The sequence below is a fragment of the Chiloscyllium plagiosum genome, chromosome 20, assembly GCF_004010195.1.
Source record: "Chiloscyllium plagiosum isolate BGI_BamShark_2017 chromosome 20, ASM401019v2, whole genome shotgun sequence".
Taxonomy (NCBI): Eukaryota; Metazoa; Chordata; class Chondrichthyes; order Orectolobiformes; family Hemiscylliidae; genus Chiloscyllium; species Chiloscyllium plagiosum.
In genome coordinates this window covers 61,303,878-61,325,618 of record NC_057729.1, presented here as the reverse complement: position 1 = coordinate 61,325,618, position 21,741 = coordinate 61,303,878, and the positions used below count along the sequence as shown (strand labels likewise).

The window sequence follows — 21,741 nt, the reverse complement described above, 5'->3', positions numbered from 1 at the left end:
CTCAGTTGTAGATTTCACTTTTGAACGTGACTTGTGTAGTTACTAGTTCCTGATGAAGAGCTCATGCTCGGAGCATCGATTCCCCTGCTCCTTGGATGCTGCCTGACCTGCTGTGCTTTTACGACATAGAACATAGAAGATTACAGCGCAGTTGAGGCCCTTCAGCCCTTGATGTTGCGCCAACCTGTCGAACCAATCTGAAGCCCTTCTAAACGACACTATTCTATTTTCGCCCATATGACTATCCAATGACCGTTTAAATGCCCTTAAAGTTGGCGACTCAACTACTGTTGCAGGCAGTGCGTTCCATGCGCCTACTATTCTGAGTGAAGAAACTACCTCTGACATCTGTCCTATACCTATCACCCCTCAATATAAAGCTAAGTCCCCTCAGGCCAGCCATCACCGTCCAAGGAAAAAGGCTATCACTGTCCACCCTGTCTAACCCTTTGATTATCTTATATATCTCAATTAAGTTGCCTCTCAAACTTCTTCTCGCTTAATATATTCTTTTTTAATGCTGCAGTTTCTGCACACAGCTTCTTTCCAGCAGCAATTTGCTGCTGCCTGACATGTGTTTCCACAGCAGTGGCAGTTTTGTGTCTGCGTTGGTGCTTGTCCCTGGGCCACCATTTTGTGAACTCTCAGCCACCATTTTGTGAGGTGTTGACCTTCCTTGGCTGCGAGTTCCATCACGGTTGCCATTCCCAGCACTTTCATTTAAGTGTAGTCACCTTTGCGTCAGTAATCTCTTCTGGATCGCTTCACATCTTACGGCAGGCTGCTACAAAAGGTAGAGTCTCGTGGGATCTGAGGTGAGTCTGCGTTGGTGCTTGTCCCTGGGCCACCATTAAGGGGGGGTAGATATAGGACTGATGTTAGGGGTAGGTTCTTCACTCAGCGAGTTGTTAGTTCATGGAATGCCCTGCCAGTAACAGTGGTGGACTCTCCCTCTTTATGGGCATTTAAGAGTGCACTGGATAGGTATATGGAGGATAGTGGGTTAGTGTAGTTTAGGTGGGCTTGGATCGGCGCAACATCGAGGGCTCAAGGGCCTGTACTGCGCTGTATTCTTCTATGTTCTATGTAACTGGAATATACTGTCTCTGGACTCTCGTTATCTCATTTCTGAAGGTTTCCCATTTTCCAGCCGTCCCTTTACCTGCGAACATCTGCCCCCAATCAACTTTTGAAAGTTCTTGCCTAATACCGTCAAAAATGGACTTTCTCCAATTTAGAACTTCAACTTTTAGATCTTGCCTATCTTTTTCCAGTACTGTTTTAAAACTAATAGAATTATGGTTGCTGGCCTCAAAATCCTCCCCCACTGACACCTCAGTCACCTGCCCTGCCTTATTTCCCCAAGAGTAGGTTAAGTATTGCACTTTCTCTAGTAGGTACATCCACATACTGGATCAGAAAATTTTCTGACACACAATTATCAAGTTTTTCTCCATCTAAACCCTTAACACTATGGCAGTCCCAGTCTATGTTTGGAAAGTTAAAATCCCCTACCATAACTACCCCATAAGTCTTACAGATAACTAAGATCTCCTAACAAATTTGTTTGTCAATTTCCATCTGACTATTAGGGGGTCTATAATACAATCCCAATAAGGTTATCATCCCTTTCTTATATATAGGTTCCACCCAAATAACTTCCCTGGATGTATTTCCTTGAATATTCTCCTTCAGTACAGCTGTAATGCTGTCCCTTATCAAAAATGCCACTCCTGCTCCTCTCTTGCCTCCCTCTCTATCCTTCCTGTAGCATTTGTATCCTGCATCATTAAGCTGCCAGCCCTGTCCATCCCTGAGCCATGTTTCTGTAATTGATATGATACCCCAATCCCTTGTTCCTAACTATGTCCTGAGTTCATCTGCCTTCCCTGTTAGACCCCTTGCATTGTAATAAATGGAAGTTATCAGTTCTACCTTGTTCTCAGCTTTGTCCCTGCCTGCTCTGACTCTTTGACTTGCTTCTTTTCTTAACTGTATCAGTCTCAGATTGATCTCTCTCTTCACTATCTCCCTGCTTCCACCCCCTCCACACACACCTTACTATTTAAATCCTCCCAAGCAGCTCTAGCCAATCTCCCTGCCAATATATTAGTCCCCTTCCAATTTAGGTGCAATCCATCCTTCTTGTACAGGTCACTAATGAATTTAAAAGAAAACCTCTGAAACAGCAACTTTCCTTTGACAGTTCTTTACTCTTAGAGAAATTGACTCCTGGTTTCTTGCAGTGATACCTATATATGTTGTTACTGCCAACATGTCATTAAAGCAAAATGTACTTTGTCGAAGTTTCAATCTTCAGCATTTATGCATGAATGTTTTCACACTGACCGGTGTATCCCTTTGTTTCATTGCTTTGAAATGGTGTCATATGTTAGCATTTTCCAAGCTTTCCCTGTTCCTAGTCATTTCTCCTAAAGGTGCTGTGTAAGGTTCTGCTGCTGCTCAAAACCCTTGTTTAATATTTCAAGTCTGCAACCTTCAAACTTGAGTTGAGAGCTAAACTGAGCCAACTGGCAAATGCATAGCCCTCAAAAAAGATTTTAAACAATATTTCAGCTTTCTAACATGTGCTTGTATTATTATCTGGAAGCATTGATCTGCAGTGCTGAGTTGAGAGAGTGCTGCACCATTGGAGGCACTGCTTTTCAAGCAAGACTTCAAGCAGACTTGATTAAGGACACAAAGTTGAAGGAACCTTTTGGGGGAAGCAACCATAACACAGAGTCACAGAGATGTACAGCACGGAAACTTCAGTCCAATTCGCCCATGCCGACCAGATATCCTAATCTAATCTAGTCCCATTTGCCAGCACTTGGTCCATATCACTCTAAACCTTCCTATTCATATATGCATCCACATGTCTTTTAAATGCTGTAATTGTACCAGCCTGCACCACTTCCTCTGCCAGCTCATTCTATACACTCCCCACTCTCTGCATGAAAAAGTTGCTCCTTTTGGTCCCTTATATCTTTTCCCCTCTCCCCCTAAACCTGTGCCCTCTAGTTCTTCCTCCCCTACCCCAGGGAAAAGACCTTGTGTATTTATCGTTTTCATGCCTGCCATGATTTTATAAACCTCTCAGGTCACCCCTCAGCTTCTGACACTCCAGGGAAAACAGCCCCAGCCTATTCAGCTTCTCCCTATGCCTCAGATTCTCCAACCCTGGCAACATTCTTGTAAATCTTTTCTGAACCCTTTCAAGTTTCACAACATTCTTCTGATAGAAAGGAGACCAGAACTGCACACACTATTCCAAAAGTGGCCTAACCAATATCCTGTACAGCCACAACATGACTTCCCAACTCCCATACTCAATGCTCTGACCAATAAAGGAAAATATACCAAACACCTTCACGATCCTAACTACCTGCAGTCCAAGGTCTCTTTGTTCAGCAACACTCCCCAGGACCTTACCATAGAGTGTATAAGTCCTGCTTTGATTTGCTTTGCCAAAATGCAGCATCTCGCATTTACCTAAATTAAACTCCATCTGCCACTCAGCCCATTGGCCCATCTGATCATGATCCCGCTGTACTCTGAGGTTAACTTCTTCGCTGTCCAGTACACCTCCAATTTTGGTGTCATCTGCAAGCTTACTAACTACTCCTCCTGTATTCACATCCAAATAATTTGTCTCGATGACAAAACATGGTAAAATTCATCCTGCAGTTTGAGAGGGAAAAGATCGGAAGAGTAATCTAGTAGGGAAGACAGTGGAGCAACAATGGCAGAAGTTTCTGGTTGTAATTCAGGGGGCTCAGCAGTAATTCATCCCAAGGAAGAAGCAGCATGTTGGGGAGGATGAGGCAACCGTACGTGAGAAAGGAAGTCAGGGACAGCGTAAAAGCAAAAGGTAAAGCATTCAATGTGGTGAAGATAAATGGGAAGGCAAAGGATTGGACGCCCTTTTAAAAACCAGAAAAGGCTAACTTAAAAATGCAGTAAGGAGTAGAAAGATGAAATCTGAGCTTCCATAGCTCGTAATATATAAGATTGTAAGAGATTTGGGCGACACGGTGGCACAGTGGTTAGCACTGCTGCCTCGCAGCGCCAGAGATCCGGGTTCAATTCCCGCCTCAGGTGACTGACTGTGTGGAGTTTGCACGTTCTCCCCGTGTCTGCGTGGGTTTCCTCCGGGTGCTCCGGTTTCCTCCCACAGTCCAAAGATGTGCAGCTCAGGTGAATTGGCCATGCTAAATTGTCCGTAGTGTTAGGTAAGGGGTAAATGTAGGGGTATGGGTGGGTTACGCTTCGGCGGGTCGGTGTGGACTTGTTGGCCCGAAGGGCCTGTTTCCACACTGTAAAGTAATCTAATCTAATTTGTTTAAATGTCTAAAAAATAAGACTGAGGCAAGATTGGATATTGATCTACTGGAAATTGAGGCTAGGGAAGTAGTAATGAGAAACAAAGAAATAGTGGAGGGACTTAATAGCTACTTCACATCTGTTTTCAGTGGAAGACACTAGTAACACAGCAGCTTCGAGAGTCAGGGCATCACGAAGGAGAAGGTCCAGGGAACCTGAAAGGTCTGAAGGTTACGATAATGAATAAAATTCAGAAGTGCTTTGTTGACTGGAAAGTGCTTTAGGATGTCTAATTTGCAATAGAAATTCAAGTCTTTTCTGTTTCCTCTTTACATCATCACGAATAAAATGTTTAATTTGTGTTTTGCTACTTAGATTCTGTATCCATGGTCCTCGGCATGAAGAAGCTGTGCTGGATTTGGTCCAAAGAGAGGTGGAGCAGTGTGAGAGATTTAGTGGCTTTATTGCAATGATGAGTCTGGCTGGAGGTACTGGCTCTGGCTTGGGGACTTATATCACTCAGTGTTTACGGGATATGTATCCAAACTCGTTCATATTGAACCAGCTCACCTGGCCTTATGGAACTGGAGAGGTAAGATTGGTTCTTGGTTATGGTGTTAAGTCCATATGTTATATATCATAGAATCCCTATAGTGTGGAAACGTAGGGATTTGGTTCAACAAGTCCACACATATCTTCAGAAGAGTATCCCACTCAGACTTATTCCCCTACCCTATTATAATGCACCTAACCTACACATCATTGAACACTATGGGCCATTCAGTTTGTCTAATTCACCTAACCTGCACATCTTTGGAGAGCCTCACTTAAATTGGGGTAGATGGAAGTGATATTTTTACCAATGAGAATAATTTAATCTGACAAGTGTCAAAATGTCCAAAGATAAATTACTTGTTTACAACTCTGTCCATTATTCACCAATCTTTCTAAAATTAATTTGAGATCCTGTAATTTCTCTGTCTTTTTAAATTTGAGCATGTGACCTCATCACTGCCAGATAAGGTGCCTTGGAGGGTTATACTCTGCAATGCTGTGAAGAAATGCATTGTGTTTATGTGGGATTTGGCATTATGCAGACTTTTTTCATAGAATAGCCTTTATTGTCACATGCGTTCAAATGAGTGCAGCAAAAAGTTTGTAATGTTGCCTCTTGGCAACATCTTAGGTATAGAGTACCTAGGTACAGATGTTTTAAGTGGTGTTAGAGAGTAAAAAGTAAAAGGTTAGCATGGGAACAGTTCAGAAGTCCAGAATGATAATAGAAGTGACCATAAGTACTTAGGTTCCAGTCCCTCTCCAGCATGAGTCTGTGCCCGCTGGCCCAGAATGCAAGGCCATGCTGCCTCCACGTGCCATTTCTGTCCAGGGCTAATTTGGCTGCTGCGCTGGCTCCAGCCTGTGCACTCTGCAGCCGCACCAGTATTTGGCCTGCTCACTCCACAGATGGGGCTGGACTTGGCCTGATCGCTCTGCTCCCGCTTGGGCTCTGACTGCAACCAGTCGTCTTCGACTCTAATCTCCAGACAGGGCAGTCAAAAGTTGGGGTGATGGGGAAGGAAAAAGGTACAAAGAAAAGAAATAGACGAAGGAAAGGTAAAAAGAACTGGTGAGCAGAAGCACTCTGACAGGAGTGTCCTACTCTTCTGCCATCGTGTCACATGAAAATTGGTTGTTATTCTTGGTTCTTTATTTTTAATAGAATTTCTAGTAGATTTTGGGAACTAGCTACCTCCTGACTTTATCTCAGATAATCAGGATTTCACATGAGTAGCTCATTTGGGTATTGTCAGCTTTTGCAGTGTTTCAGTGGCTAAACCCTCATCTGGTGAGAAGTAAAAAATTTAAAAGGGACCTAAGGGGCAGCTTTTTCCATAAAGAAGAAGGTGCGTGTGTATGAAATGAGCTGCCAGAGGAAGTGGTGGAGGCTGGTACAATTACAACATTTTAATAAGCATCTGGATTAGTATGTGAATTGGGAGGGTTTAGAGGGATATGGGCCAAGCGCTGGCAAATGGGACTAGATTAGGTTAGGATGTCTGGTCAGCATTCTTGAGTTGGACTGAAGGGTCTGTTTCCGTGCTGTACATCTCTATGACGCTCGGTCGGGAGGTTATTGGTTCAAGTCCCACTCCAGGGATTTGTGTGTCAAAACAAAGACTGACACACACTGCTGAATGTCAGATGTACCATCTTTTGGGTGAGACTTTACATTGTGGTTCTGTCTGTTGTCTTAGACGGATATCAAAAATTTCCTCTCACTAATTGGAAGAAGAGTGGTTCTACCTCCATAGGTGTTTAATGGGCTGTGAAATGCTTTTGAAAGTTTAGTAGCACTGTTTTTCTTCCCTCTCTCTGTTCTTGCCCTCAGTCTATTATTCTGCTTCAATATCTTTTTCTTTCCATCTTACTTCTATGAAATGCCTGAGAAATAGATGGAAAAGCATCTCCACGTTTGAGTCGTAATGCACTGAAGGAGGCCAGTTGGCCCATCAAGTCCACTGAGCTGGACTAGTAGTGACTACCCAGAAGCCTATTCCAAGTGTAATCAGATATTGTGTGACAATGCTGTACTCGTGACCTGTCAGTAATATCATGTATTTATAACACACAAACAGGCCACTCAGCTCAGCTGGTCCATGCCAATGTTCATATTCCACTCGAGCCTCCTCCCAAATCCTATCAACATATTCTTCTGTTCCTTTTCACCTTTTATCTATTTGGCTTCCCCTTAAATGTACCAATACTATTCACATCTACCATCTACCCACAGAGAGAGGGAAGAAAAACAGTGCTACTAAACTTTCACAAGCATTTCACAGCCCATTAAACACCTATGGAGGTAGAGCCACTCTTCTTCCAATTAGTGAGATGAAATTTTTAATATCTGTCTAAGACAACAGACAGGACCACAATTTAAAGTCTCACCCAAAAGATGGTACATCTGACATTCAGCAGTGTGTGTCAGTCTTTGTTTTGACACACAAATCCCTGGAGTCTCTCACTCCCTGGGTAAATTTAGGCTACAAGTGGAAACATTTTCTTTGCGTGTATTCTTTCAACCCCTTTCATAATGCTAACAACCACCATTGGGCAGTTTATTGTCTCTTCTTCTAGAGGTAAGAGCTCTAGCCTTCTCAGTCTTTGCTGATGGTTGTAAATTCTCAGTTCTCATTTTGTAAATTGTTTTTGTACATGTTCCAGAGCCTTTCCCTAATATATGGTCCAGAATAATCCACTATTCTGAGTATACTGTGGCCAGTATTCTAAGACGTTTAACATACTATTCTTACTTTCCCAGTGCTTCCTATGCTTTTTCCTTAATAATATTCTTAATGTTTGCCACTGGTTTTAGTGATTTGTTTGTTTGAATACCAGATCTCCCTGTCCCTCCACCCAACATTATCTAGGGAGCATGGGGTTTACTTATTTTTCTGAGGCAGCACCTCCATACTGTGATAAAGAGCAGGGGAATGGGCTTCAGGTTTGTGCTGTGAAGGTAAGGCAATGGGGGTTATATGACCTTTTAGTATTCCGAAATTACTTTTGCTGAAATAACTTTTTGTTCTTGGTCAGGTTATTGTCCAGGATTATAATGCAGTGCTGACGCTGTCCCACTTGTATAAGACTTCTGATGCACTTCTGATTCATGAGAATGACACTGTTCACAAGATTTGCTCTCAGTTGATGAACATAAAGCAGATTTCCTTCACAGACATCAACAAAGTCATTGCTCACCAGCTCGGGAGTGTCTTACAGCCAGTATGCACCAGATGGAGTATTTCAGAATATGGCACAAATCCCCTTGGTAAGAAGAAACTCCATTTTATCAACCATCCTCTTCATTTCTTTCTGATCTGACTTTGATGCTCTTTTAAGGTCAGGTGGGTAAGACATAACCAGTCTGCAGTTACTGACAATTGCACATGGCCAATGACTGATATCAAATGTGACCCATTCAACCTATAACATGCCTATGTAGTGTCTTTCACTGTTTAGCATGTGCACCTCTGTTTGGGCATGCATATTTTTTATATTAAAGTGTGCTAAGTCATTCTCTCACTCTTTCCTTTGTACATTTTCTTGTGCACACTTCCTTGCCATATATTCTGTCTTGTGAAAGAACATTCATTTCCTGAGTATTAGTGAGAGAGTATACTCTCTCACTGGTGGTTTACGGTTGAATCCGCATTGTTCATGTGGCTAAAATCTTGGTAGTTACTATCAATGTCCAAAACTGTTGTAACTTCTTATTCAGTTACTTCATGTGCATCAGAAGGTCACTGAATATTTCAGATCCTATTGAAGATTTGGATCCCCAGGAGGGACATCTCAGTTTTGCGATCGGTCAAAAGAATCACTAAAAGTACAGTCTGTTTAAAGCAAGGTTACCAGTTTAAGAAAATAAGTCAGCCTGGCATAGATATGTCCAACAACACATAGGTTAAAAGTTTCTGAGTTCCATGGAGAAATTGCGCAATTAAGTTTGAACAAGAAGCCATTTTTATATTTTTTTAAGATACGGTGCAACCTTAATTACAAAGGAAAACCAATGGAATGTAATAACCTGATGTAATGGACAGCAGGTTAATCCAATGATATTTCCTGGGGAACAGTATGATCTCACATTATGTCTCGTGCTTGCAAGTTCAACGTTAGAGTGGTCAGTTAATGTGTTATGATTCATTTTATGAAAACTTCATTGTCTGCTTTATCTTTTAGTTCAGCCAGCTCAGCAAAGCAGGAATGCAGCCTTCAACCATTTTAGCACGGTATTAATCCTGAAACCATTTTGTTAGGTTATTTTATATTAAAAATCCACTATGTTATTAATAAAAGCTTGCATAGATTTGTTGCTCCTGACAATAGCTTAAATCCAGATTTTAGATCCTCACTATCACCATCTTTAACAATGGGTTGCTGGTGTCTATTCCTTCTGTTTAATTCTGAAACAAGAAAAGACCTCCTGGCGGATCTGTCCTGTCCCACATGTGGTCACATTTCAGACACTCCCCATTCACCCACAGCCACAAGATCTCATGGTAGAGAAACATAAAATCCTGTTCTTTAACGGCTGGGAGGATGAGATGTCTAGATTTTTCCTTTCCTGTCCACTTTGGCAATCAAAACTAGTCTAAAGAACCATGGCCTCTGATTTAATATCATGCATTCCTATCCTTTCCAAAAGGTGATTGTCTCAGTTTGAAACAGGTCCAGCTCTTGCTTGACAAAATTCAATGATTAAACATCCACTGTACGAGATGGCTGTCTGTACCAGGGGAATACTATTCCCTGGGAGAAAAACAGTCTGCTGATATCCAACCTGGACCTTAACTTAAACAACTTGAAGCTAAGACCTTTTTTTTTCCCAAGTTTGTTTAGTCATAGTCATACAGAATAGGAACAGGCCTTTCATCCCACGATGTCTATGTCTACCAGCAAACACCAGACTATCCTAATCCCATTTTACCTTCACTGCATCTAAAGCCTACTATGCCCTGGCATTTTAAGTAATCATCTGGATGCTACTTAAATATTGTGAGAGTACTTTTCTCCACCATCCTTTCAGGCAGTGCATTCCATATATCCATTGCCCTTTGGGTGAAAAGATATTTCCTCCTATCACCTCTCACTTAATTGTCACCTTAAACTTGTGCGCGATAGTTTTAGTTATATCAGACAAGGGGAAAAGATTCTCATGATCTACCCAGTTTATGCCTTTCACAATTTGTATACCTTGTTCTGATTTCCTCACAGCCTCCTCTGCTCTAAGGAAAACAAACCCAACTTATCCAGTATCTCTTCAACTGAGACACTGCATCCTAGGCAACATCCTGGTGAATCTCCCAACCAGAAGTGCACACATTTGTGGCCTAACCAATGTTTTATAAAGTTGTAACAAGACTTCCTTGCACCTATATTCTATGCCTCGACTAATGAACACAAGCACACTAAATACCTTCACCACCCTGCCAACTTGTGTTGACACCTTCAGGGATCTATTGACTTGTGGACCAAGGTCCTCTTATTCCTCAATATTCCCTCGGGACCTACCATTCAATGTGTATGTCCTTCCCTTATTAGACCTCCCAAAATGCATCTTCTTACATGTATCAAGATTAAATTTCATCTGCCACTGCCAGATTACCAGCTGATCAATATCAGACTGTAGCCTCACACCATCCTCCTCAATATCAACAATACCATCAATTTTTGTGTTATCTGCAAACTTATAATTATACTTCATACATTCACATCAAAGTTGATCATGTACATAACAAACAGGAAGGAACACAGCACCAAAACATATGATACATTACTAGTCACAAGCTTCCAATTACAAAAACAGTATCCTCCACCATCACCCTTTGCCTTCTATTTGGAAGCCACTTTAGGATCCAATTTACTAAATTGCCTGGGATCCCATGGGTTGTCAAAGGCCTTACTGAAGTCCATGTAAACGACATCAACTGCACGTCCTTCATCAGTGTATTTAACTATCTTTTCAAAAACAAACTTAGTCAAATTAGTCAGGATCTCCCTCCAACAAATCTGACTATCCCTGATCAATCCCTGCCTTTCCAAGTATTGATTAATCTTGTCCCTCAAGGTTTTCCAATGATTTCTCTGCCACTGATGTCAGACTATCTGGTCTGTAATTACCTGGCCTATCCCTTTTGCCCACTTTGAACAAAGGAACCACGTTTGCTATCTTCCAGTCATCTGGCACTTCACCTGTGGCCAGTAGGGTATAAAATATCTCCACCAGGGCACCAGCAGTCTTCTCCCTTGCCTCACTTAGCAGCTTGCGATACATCTCTCAGTCCTTGGAGATTTATGCACCCATATGACCATTAAAATGTCTAATACCACCACATTATTAATCTTAATATGTTCTAGAACCTCACCATATCAACTGAAGTCCCTGGCTACAATGTCTTTCTCTTTTGTGAACACAAATGAGAAGTATCCATTCAAGACCTCACGCATGTTCTCTAGTTCCATGCACAGCTTGTACCTTTGGTCTGTAACAGATCCTATCCTTCTCCTGGTAGTCATCTTTGTCTTGAAATATTAATAAAAAGGCTTGTAATTTTCCAACATCTTATCTACCAAAAATATTTTGTGGCCCCTCTTTGCCTTCAGCACTACACTTTTGAAGGGCAATTGTACCTGGCATGTGCATCCTTCCTTTTACATAAAACATAAGAAATAGGAGCAGGAGTAGGCCACCTGGCCTGTTGAACCTGCTCTGCAATTCAATAAGATCATGGCTGATCTTTTCTTGGACTCAGCTCCACTTACCTGCCCACTTGCCATAACCCTTAATTCCTTTACTGTTCAAAAATCTATCTTTGCCTTAAAAACATTCAATGAGGTAACCTCAATTGCTTCACTGGGCAGGGAGTTCCACAGATTCACAACCCTTGAGTGAAGAAGTTACTCCTCAACTCAGTCCTAAATCTGTTCGCCCTTATTTTGAGGCTATGCCCCCTTGTTCTAATTTCGCACATCAGTAGAAACAACCTCCCTGCTTCTATCTTCCTTTGTAATTTTACATGTTTCTATAAGATACCCCCTCATTCTTCTAAATTCCAATGAGTATAGTCCCAGTCTCCTCAACCTGTCCTCGTAAACCAATTCTGTCAACTCTGGAGTCAACCTAGTGAACCTCCTCAGTATCCCATCCAGTGCCAGAACATCCTATCTCACGTAAGGTGACCAAAACTGTACATAGTACTTAAGGTGTGGCCTCAGCTGCACCCTATACAGCTGCAACATAACCTCCCTATTTTTAAACTCCATCCCTCTAGCAATGAAGGACAATATTCTATTTGTCTTCTTAATTATGTACTGCACCTACAAACCAATTTTTTTTTTGATTAATGCACAAGAACACCCAGGCTCCTCTTAACAGCAGCTTGGTGCAATTTTTCACCGTTTAAATAATAGTCCATTTTGTTATTCCTACCAAAACGGATGATCTCACTTTTACCAATGTTGTACTTCATCTGCCAGACTGTTGCCCACTCATTAACCTATCTATATCCCTCTGCATACTTTCAGTGTCTTCTGCTCACTTCGCTCTACCAAATTCTCAATATCCCTTGATATCCAGGATGCCTGTGACCTACTGTCGTTCACTCTTGGATGACCACACTGGCCCTGAATTCTCACTATGCTACTTTTAAAGACACCCACCACTCAAATGTAGACTTATCTGCAAATAACTGCTCCCAGTCTGTTTGCCAGATCCTGTGTCATCATATTGAAATCGACCTGCCCCCAGTTTAGACACTAAATTCTTGCACGATCCTTATCTCATTTCAAAGTGACTTTGAAACTTAGCATTATGATCACTATCACCAAAGGTCTTGCCCAGTGAAACTTCAACCATTTAGAGTCATAGAGTTGTCGAGATGTCCAGCATGGAAACAGACCCTTCGGTCCAGCCCGTCCATGCCGACCAGATATCTCAACCCAATCTAGTCCCACTTGCCAGCACCCGGTCCATATCCCTCCAAACCCTTCATATTCATATACCCATCCAAATGTCTCTTAAATGTTGCAATTGTATCAGTCTTCACCACTTCCTCTGGCAGCTCATTCTATACACGTACCACCCTCTGTGTGAACAAATTACCCCTTGGGTCTCTTCTGTATCTTTACCTTCTCACCCTAAACCTATGCCATCTAGTTCTGGACTCCCCGAGCCCAGGAAAAAGACTTTGCCTATTTATCCTATCCATGCCCCTCATAATTTTGTAAACCTGTATAAGGTCACCCCTCAGCCTCCGACGCTCCAGGGAAAACAGCCCAGCCTGTTCAGCCCCTCCCTATAGCTCAAATCCTCCAACCCTGGCAACATCCTTGTAAATCTTTTCTGAACTCTTTCAAGTTTCACAACATCTTTCCGATAGGAAGGAGACCAGAATTGCACGCAATATTCCAACAGTGGCCTAACCATTTGACTGGCTTCGTTCCCTAGGTTTACTTATAGCATTGTGTTACCTTCAGTCAGACTCTCAGTACTGGCACAAAAAAGCTGTCCTGGATGCACTTTAAAAATTCCACATTGTCTGATCCTTTTTGATTCAATTTACATTAGCAAAATTGAAGTCCCTGACAACTGTAACCCTGTTTCTCTGGCACCTTTCTGTGATTTGCCTGCATATCTACTCTGCTATCTCCCTCTGACTGTTGGGAGACCTGCCGTATAATCCCAGCAAGATTTTACTTCTAATTTGAAGACCCCTCTAAGATATCCTCCCTATTTACCATAATGATGGTTTCTTTTATCAATAATGAAATAATGCAGTGACCTCAACATTCTTTCTTCCTCCATCTGCCCGTCCCATCCTCAATGCCACTTGAAACTTCAGTACACTGGAATGTTGAATTCTGACCTTCCTTCTGCCAAGTTCATCAACGTTACTAGTCATGCTCCTTGCATTAAAGTAGATACACTTCAGCTTTTCAAATCTCCCATATGCTTTGTCTTCCCCAGGTCTTCTCCGCCTACTGGACTGTCCTGCTATTCCTTCTACATCTGATTGGGCCTTACTCCTGACTTTACATCTGCTCTGTGCCCCATCCACGTGCCAAATCATGGACAACTTCAATTTACATAGGAGCTGGATTAAGTCAGCACTATTGCTAAGGAGGATTATTTCTGGGTGTGTGTACAAGATGGATTTTTGATAGTGTGTTGAGAATCCAATTTGGCTATTTTGGGAAGAAGTCTTTGGGAAATAATGATCATAATATGATAAAATGTTACATGAAGTTTGAATCCAACATACCTCACTCTGAAACTAGGATTTTAAATCCAAGCATAGGAAACTGAGGGTACAAAGAGCGGCACGGTGGCCCAGTGGTTAGCACTGCTGCCTCACAGCGCCTGTAGACCCGGGTTCAATTCCCGACTCAGGCGACTGACTGTGTGGAGTTTGCACATTCTCCCCGTGTCTGCGTGGGTTTCCTCCGGGTGCTCCGGTTTCCTCCCACAGTCCAAAGATGTGCGGGTCAGGTGAATTGGCCATGCTAAATTGCCCGTAGTGTTAGGTTTAAGGGGTAAATGTAGGGGTATGGGTGGGTTGCGCTTCGGCGGGTCGGTGTGGACTTGTTGGGCCGAAGGGCCTGTTTCCACACTGTAAGTAATCTAATCTAAAAGAGCAAGATGGCTGGTTGATTTGTGAAAATACTGTGAAGATTTGATGATGGGCATTAACTGGTATTTAAAAAAGTGCTACAAGCTGTAAGATAGGCATACATTTCTCAAAGGCACAACCATGATGAGTAAAGAAGTTAAAAATTGCATTAGACCAAAGGATATAGATTATACAAACCTGGTAAATAATGTTAAGCCCAAGAGTTGAGAGCAATTTGGAAGCAAAGGAAGACCAAGAAACTTATAAGAAGAAAATAGAAGTGAATGAAGTGAGTGGGAACATAAAGGCATAGTATCATAGCATAAGAACTACTATCAAGATGTGAAAAGAAAAATACTATATTAACTTGGACAGTTGCGGCTGCATTACAGGTCGGGGTGGGAGAAGAATTCATAGTGGAGAAACTTAAACTAATTTTGTGTCTGTCTTCATAAAAGAAGGTACAGAAAATTTTCCAGAAATACTAGATGACGAAGGGACTTGTGAAGCTGAGGGACAAAAATGAATAAATTATGCTGCAAAAAAAAGTCACATTGTCGAAGGTTTTCAACTTGCTTTTGTCACGACAATTCCCAAGGATACCAATTTAAAGGGGTAAAGAGAGAAGAGTGATGGTCGGTTGGCAAGTGGACTCTGGAAGAAACATTGCCCTGGAGAGAGCAATACTGAATCAAAATGATGAGTGCAGGACAAAAAAATTTGACTTTTGTCCATAGACACTCAAATTAGTTTTTGTCAAGTGGTCATATTGTACTTGGAAAAGTAGCTAGAACAAGGGTTGATGAATCTCCTTCAAGAGGACTTTGACAGGCTAAGTGAATGGGCTAGAGCACTACAGATGGAATTGGTGTAAATATTCACTTTTGTAGAAAAAAGGTGGAATAATTTTAAATGGTGAGAAATGGTCAAATGCAGTATAAAAATAGACTAAGGCTCCTTGGAGATCATCTTTTTAGCTTGATTACTACCATCTAGAAAGACAAGGTCTGCAGATACAGGGATACCACCAGCAAAACTAGAATAAGAGTCTAATGATGACCATGAAGCCATTGTCGATGTCAGAGAAACCCATCTGTTCACTCACGTCCTTTAGGGAAGGAATCGCCGTCCTTACCTGTCTGGTCTACATGTGACTCTAGACTCTTAGCAATGTGGTTGACTCTTAACTGCCTTTGGGCAATTAGAGACGGGCAATAAATATACCTAGCCAGCAATGCCCTCATACCGGAAATGAATAAGGGAAAAATGAAAGCCATCCTGAATTGGAAAGATATTATCATTCCTTCAGTGTCACTGGGTCAAAGTTCTGGTGGTCTGTCCCTATTGGCATTGACTGTACTAATACCAAATGGGCTACAGCAGTTCAAAATGACAGCTTCTTACCAGCTGCTCAAACGCAAATAGGAAGGGCAATAAGTAAGCAAGCGACACTACGACTCATGCAGTAATAAAAAAGGATGAGAATTGTGGGTGCTCAAAGGTATCTAGTTATCTTTGTCTGTGCGTCACTGAAAACAAGCAATTAGAAAGTCAAAGTGTTTGTTGGCATTTATTTTAAGAACAGTTGAACAGTAGAAGTAAAGCAGTTACCTCCCTAACGGCATTGCCTCAAGCCAACAGCTCAGTACCATGTTCTCAAGGGAAACTAGAGATGGTCGTTGTGGTTCTGTTCGCTGAGCTGGAAGTTTTTGTTGCAAACGTTTCGTCCCCTGGCTAGTCGACATCATCAGTGCTTGGGAGCCTCCTGCGAAGCGCTTCTTTGATGTTTCCTCCGGTGTTTATAGTGGTCTGTCCCTGCCGCTTCCGGTTGTCAGTTTCAGCTGTCCGCTGTAGTGGTTGGTATATTGGGTCCAGGTCGATGTGTTTGTTGATGGAGTTTCATCCACAAACTCCATCAACAAACACATCGACCTGGACCCAATATACCAACCACTACAGCGGACAGCTGAAACTGACAACCGGAAGCGGCAGGGACAGACTACTATAAACACCGGAGGAAACATCAAAGAAGCGCTTCGCAGTAGGCTCCCAAGCACTGATGATGTCGCCTAGCCAGGGGACGAAATGTTTGCAACAAAAACTTCCAGCTCGGCGAAAAGAACCACAACAACGAGCACCCGAGCTACAAATCTTCGCACAAACTTTGAACTAGAGATGGTCAATAAATGCTGGCCCAGCCAGTGATACCCATGTCCCATGAGTGAATAAAACCAAAACAAGTCTTGCAGTTGTTTAGAACCTTAGTGAGATCTTAGCTGGAGTATTGTGTACAGTTTTGGCCCTCTTATCTGTGAAAGAACTGAGATGAGGAAGAATTTCTTCAGCCAGAGGATGGTGTCTCTGTGGAACTGTGCCACAGAGGGCCATGGAGGCCAAGTCATTGAGTATATTTAAGCTAGAGGTTTTGACATATAAGGTGATCAAGAGTTATGTGGAGAAGGTGGGAGATTGGGGTTGAGAAATATCAGCCATAGTCAACTGGTGGAGTAGACTCTATGGGCTGAATGGCCTAATTCTACTCCTATATCTTATGTTCTTATGGAAAGGCTATACTTGCCATAGAGGGAATGCAATGGGGATTGATCCAATTAATCCCTTAGATGGCAGAATTGTTTTATAAGGAGAGATTGAGGCAACTGGGTATTCCTGGGATCAGAGGTGATCTCTTGAAATGTATATAATGCTCCAAGGGTGGATGCAATTAGGATGTTTCCTCTGGCTGGTTACTCTAGAATTGGGAACATATTCACTGGTTAAGGAACAGGCTATTTAAGACTCAGTGGTGAATTCTTTGGCTTTCTTTACTCCAGAGGGCTTTTGAAACTCAAATCTCAGTGTCTTCAATTCGAAAAAAGATCAGAGTACCCTGGAAATTCTGAAAAATTAATTTGACAGTGGCATTTAGAATATACTAAACAGACCCACAGGAAATTGCCCCTTTACTGCTCACTTCAATGCATTGAGATAACTTCTTTGCTGGACTTAGTAAGATGTAGTCTTTCTATTCTAGATCACAAATTCCACATTTCCCTTCATGCTTTCAAAATGTGTAAAAGTTTTTCAATCTGCACTTGGCTCTATCTAATCAGTCATGATTGAACTCATATGTTTCATTTCTATATTTGCTGTTATTCCACACTGCCTTTGCCTTTTTGTCTAAACTGCACAGTCTAACAGAAAGTATTGAATTCTCATAGTGTTTGATAGACAAAGGTATAAATCTGTTCAAGGTATGCAGGTGATCTTTCTTTCCTTTTGTCTGCAGGTGATCTGCTAGAAAGTTTGGTGACACATCCAGAGTATAAACTACTAAGCCTGATGAACATCCCTTTGATGTCTGACAAGTCTCTGCAATTCAGTACGTTTACTTGGCCAGCTCTTATGAAGAATCTGCGACAAATGCTGATTGCCAATGCCAAAATGGAAGCAGGTTTGTGATACCTTCTTCACAGCAAACAGCAACAACTTGCTTATATAATGCCTTTAACTTGGAAAAATATGCCACACTCTCCAAAGGTGAGAAAGACAAAAATGAATATTGAGTTAGAGGACAAGCTTTTGCGATTTTGACTTGAAAATATGTTACTAGGTCAAATATCCTGGGTCTCCCTCTCCTATCTGGGGGAAAAAAAGGGGCGGCACGGTGGCACAGTGATTCCAGCGCAGGCGCCTATGTGTGGAGTTTGCACATTCTCCCCGTGTCTGCGTGGGTTTCCTCTGGGTGCTCTGGTTTCCTCCCACAATCCAAAGCTGTGCAGGTTAGGTGAATTGGCCATGCTAAATTGCCCATAGTGTTCGGTGCATTAGAGGGAAATGGGTCTGGGTGGGTTACTCTTCGGAGGGTCAGTGTGGACTTGTTGGGCTGAAGGACCTGGTTCCACACTGTGGGGAATCTAATCTAATCTACTTCCAAGAAATAAACTGCAATGGTTCAAGAAGGCAGCTCACCACCACCTTCTGTAGGGCAACTCGGGATGGACAATAAATCAGTGATGCCCATGTTGCATGAATAAATAAGAAATGTCTGCCAATGTATTTCTACAGACCAAGCCTTGACTTAAAGTCCCAGTAGTTTCAAGTTCAAATATAAACTGAGTGTCAGTGAGCAGTTTATTGCTAGGTTATTGCTGCTTGATAGCAATTGTTGATGAGAATTTTCATTACTTTAGTGATGATCGAGAGTAGACTGATTGTGTGGTAATTGTTTTGCTTGGATTTATCCTTTTTGTGTACAGGACGTAACGTAGAAAATCTTGTACAATGTTAGGTAGATTCCTGTTTTGTGGCTGCAGTGGAACATCTTGGCGTGGCAAGTTCTGAAGCACATGTCTTTCTGTACTATTGCTGGAATTATGTCAGGACCTATAATTTTTGCAGCGTGCAGTGCCTGCAACCGTTTCTTGACATCATGTGGAGTGAATTGAATTGGCTGAAGACCGTTATCTGTAGTGCTGCGGATCTCTGGAAGAAGCCGAGATGGGAGCATCCATGCACGGTTTCGATTGAAGATAGAGCAAAAGACTGACACATTCACAACTAATATTCTGGGCTGCACCATAGTTGAGGTTGGAGATGTTCATGGAGCATCTTCCAGTGAGTTGTTTAATTGTCCACCACTATTCACGACTAGATGTGGCAGGAAGTATTTCGGAGTACTTGGCATCTATATATTCCATTTAAAAAGAGGGAGTTTATGGGAAGCACCACCTGTTGGTAAGTAAGGAAGTTAAAGATATTTTCAAGCTTAAAGGAAAAGCATCTTTCTGCAAAGGCGAATAGCAGGGTGGAAAATTGGTTACAAAATAAAGAGCAGCAAGGAATAAGATTAATAAGGAGGGCAAAAATTGAGAAAAGGCAAGCTAAAAACTAAAAATACGTGGTAAGAATTTATAAAGATATTTGAAATGGAGAAGTGTAAGTGAAGTGAACGTTGGCCCTCTAGATGGAGGGAATGGGGAATTGGCAGCTGAATTGAACAGATATTTTCTGGCAGATTGTGAGCATGTTCTTTTTGGCAGGAGCAATATGAAAGCTGCATGTTGTTTAAATGAAAAGAGATTGCGGAACTCAAATGTACCGGTGAGATCTACTTATTGTGGTACAGGAATTGAAACGTTGTTGGTGTATGGGTGCAGCAAATGATTAGAAAAGTAAACGGAATTGTTTTGTCATGTTGTGATTTATTTAAAGTAACACAAGTTGCTGGAAAAGCTCAACAGGAATTGCAGCATCTGTGAAGAGAAATGTTAATGTTTCAGGTCCTTCAGGAAGTTCTGGGGAAGGGTGACTAGATCCGAAGCGTTAACTCTAATTTCTCTTCAGCATTTCAGCAACTTCTGTTTTTGTTGATCATATCCTGACGAGACTTGCATGATGGTGAAGTTTGTGAGGATGATTGCATTTGTGGGTGAGTTGAGAATTCAGGAACATAGTTCAAAGATATGTAGTTTCCCATTTAGTGACTGAGACAGGGAGGATTCTTTTTTTCTGAAGGTCACGAGCTTTGACATTCTTCTGGCCTGCCAGTTGGTGGGTGGAGTACTGTTCAGGCAAAGATAGATTCTGGAACGTGAAAGGGCTAGGTGTAATTCTGGCATTGAGGCCACGTTCAGAACAGATATGATCTTCCTAAGTTAGCAGAGTAGGCTCGAGGGGCTGAACAGCCTACTCCTGCTCATAGTTTGTATGTTCGAACAATAAGCCCATTTAAAAAATAGGAATAAGAGTAAGCCATTTTGCCCCTTCAGCTTGTTGTGCCATTCAACAGGAACCTGGCTTATCTGATGTTATACACATAGATGCTTCATCAATAGAGGAATCAATTACTTGGCCTTAAAATACGCAAAGACTCTGTCTCCACAGTTCTCTGTGGCAAGGACACTTAACTCTGTGAGAAGAAATTCCTCTCATTTCACTCTTAAATTGTTGCCCCTTTATTCTGAGGCTATGACCTCTGGTTAGAGGCTCTCCTATGAGGGCAAATATTCTCTCAGCATTTACACTGTCAAGCCCTGTGTATAGAATCCTATATGTTTGAAGATTGCCTCTCATTCTTCTAAACTCCTCCAGTGACAAAGTCCTAATCTATTCAGTCTTTGCTCATAAGACTGTCCTCCATATCAAGAAGGATCATCCTAGTGATTCTCTTCTGGATTGTCTCCAATGAAATGATATTTTTCCTTTAAATAAGGGGACCAAAACTGTTCATGCCGCACCAGATGTGATCTCACCAGCACTTTGTACAGTTGTGCTAAGACTTCCCTCTTCCTATGCTCCAACCACCTTGAAATAAGGGCCACAATCCATTAGCTTTTTTGATTACCTACTGCACCTGTGTGCTAGCTTTCTGTGTTTGCACAAGTACCCCCCCCAAATCCCTTTGCAGTGCAGCCTTCTGCAGTTTTTCTCCATTTTAAGTAAGTGTTCCTTTGTTCTCCTTTCCAACTTCGTGTTTTCTCACATTATGCACCATTTGCCAACTTCTTGTCAAGCTACTTAATCTACCAGTGGCTGTCTGTAAACTGTTTGTATCCTTTTTGCAACTTTGTCTCATCTACAAATTTGGTATCAGTACATTCCATCCCTTCCTCCAAGTCATCACTATATATTGAAAACCGTTGCAGTTCTAGCAGTGATTCCTGTTGAACCACACTGTGATACCCAGGAATATGGAAGAGGCCATTCAACCCCTTCCCTTGAACTTGTTTCATATGTCAAAGAAAAACACAGCAGCAGAGAAAAACACAGCAGCAGAGAAAAACACCACTCAGCCCATTGTATCTGCACCAGCCAGAAAATGAGTGACCAGTCTGTTCCTACTTTCCAGCATTTGGGCCATAGCATGTGCAACGCATCTTTTAAATGTATTGAGAGTTTCTTCTTCTACTTTCAGGCAGCGAGTTCTAAATCCCTATCTTTCTTTGAATGTAAAAAGGTTTTCCTCATCTACTCTCTAATCCCCCCAACCTTCTACTTTAAATCTATGGCCCCTAGTCACTGAACCTTCTACTATGGGAAGTACGCCCTTCCCATTTGCTCTATCCAGGTCCGTCATTTGTGCACTTCAATCAAATCTCCCCTCACTTTGCTCTTTCCAATAAGAAAAATCCCAGTTTTCCAATTTTTCCTCACCTGGGCAGCATTCTCATCAATCTTTTCTGTCCCCTTTCTAGTCTAGTTGCATCCCTTCTGTAATGAGGTGACCAGAACTGCCTGCAGTACTCAA

General features: G+C 42.0%; 1 protein-coding gene across 4 annotated transcripts in view; it reads left to right on the top strand.

The window, feature by feature from the left end:
• LOC122560344 (tubulin delta chain-like) overlaps nucleotides 1-19,635 on the top strand; it is a 30,737-nt gene extending 11,102 nt beyond the window's left edge. The window contains exons 3-6 of one of the 4 annotated variants that reach the window (XM_043710995.1): nucleotides 4,702-4,918; nucleotides 7,921-8,152; nucleotides 17,782-17,946; nucleotides 18,894-19,635. In XM_043710995.1, the coding sequence (XP_043566930.1) occupies nucleotides 4,702-4,918; nucleotides 7,921-8,152; nucleotides 17,782-17,946; nucleotides 18,894-18,940 (661 nt within the window). In that variant the 3' untranslated portion in view covers nucleotides 18,941-19,635. The other 3 variants (XM_043710994.1, XM_043710993.1, XM_043710996.1) reach the window with 3 other exon arrangements.
• The last annotated feature ends 2,106 nt before the right edge of the window (nucleotides 19,636-21,741 follow it).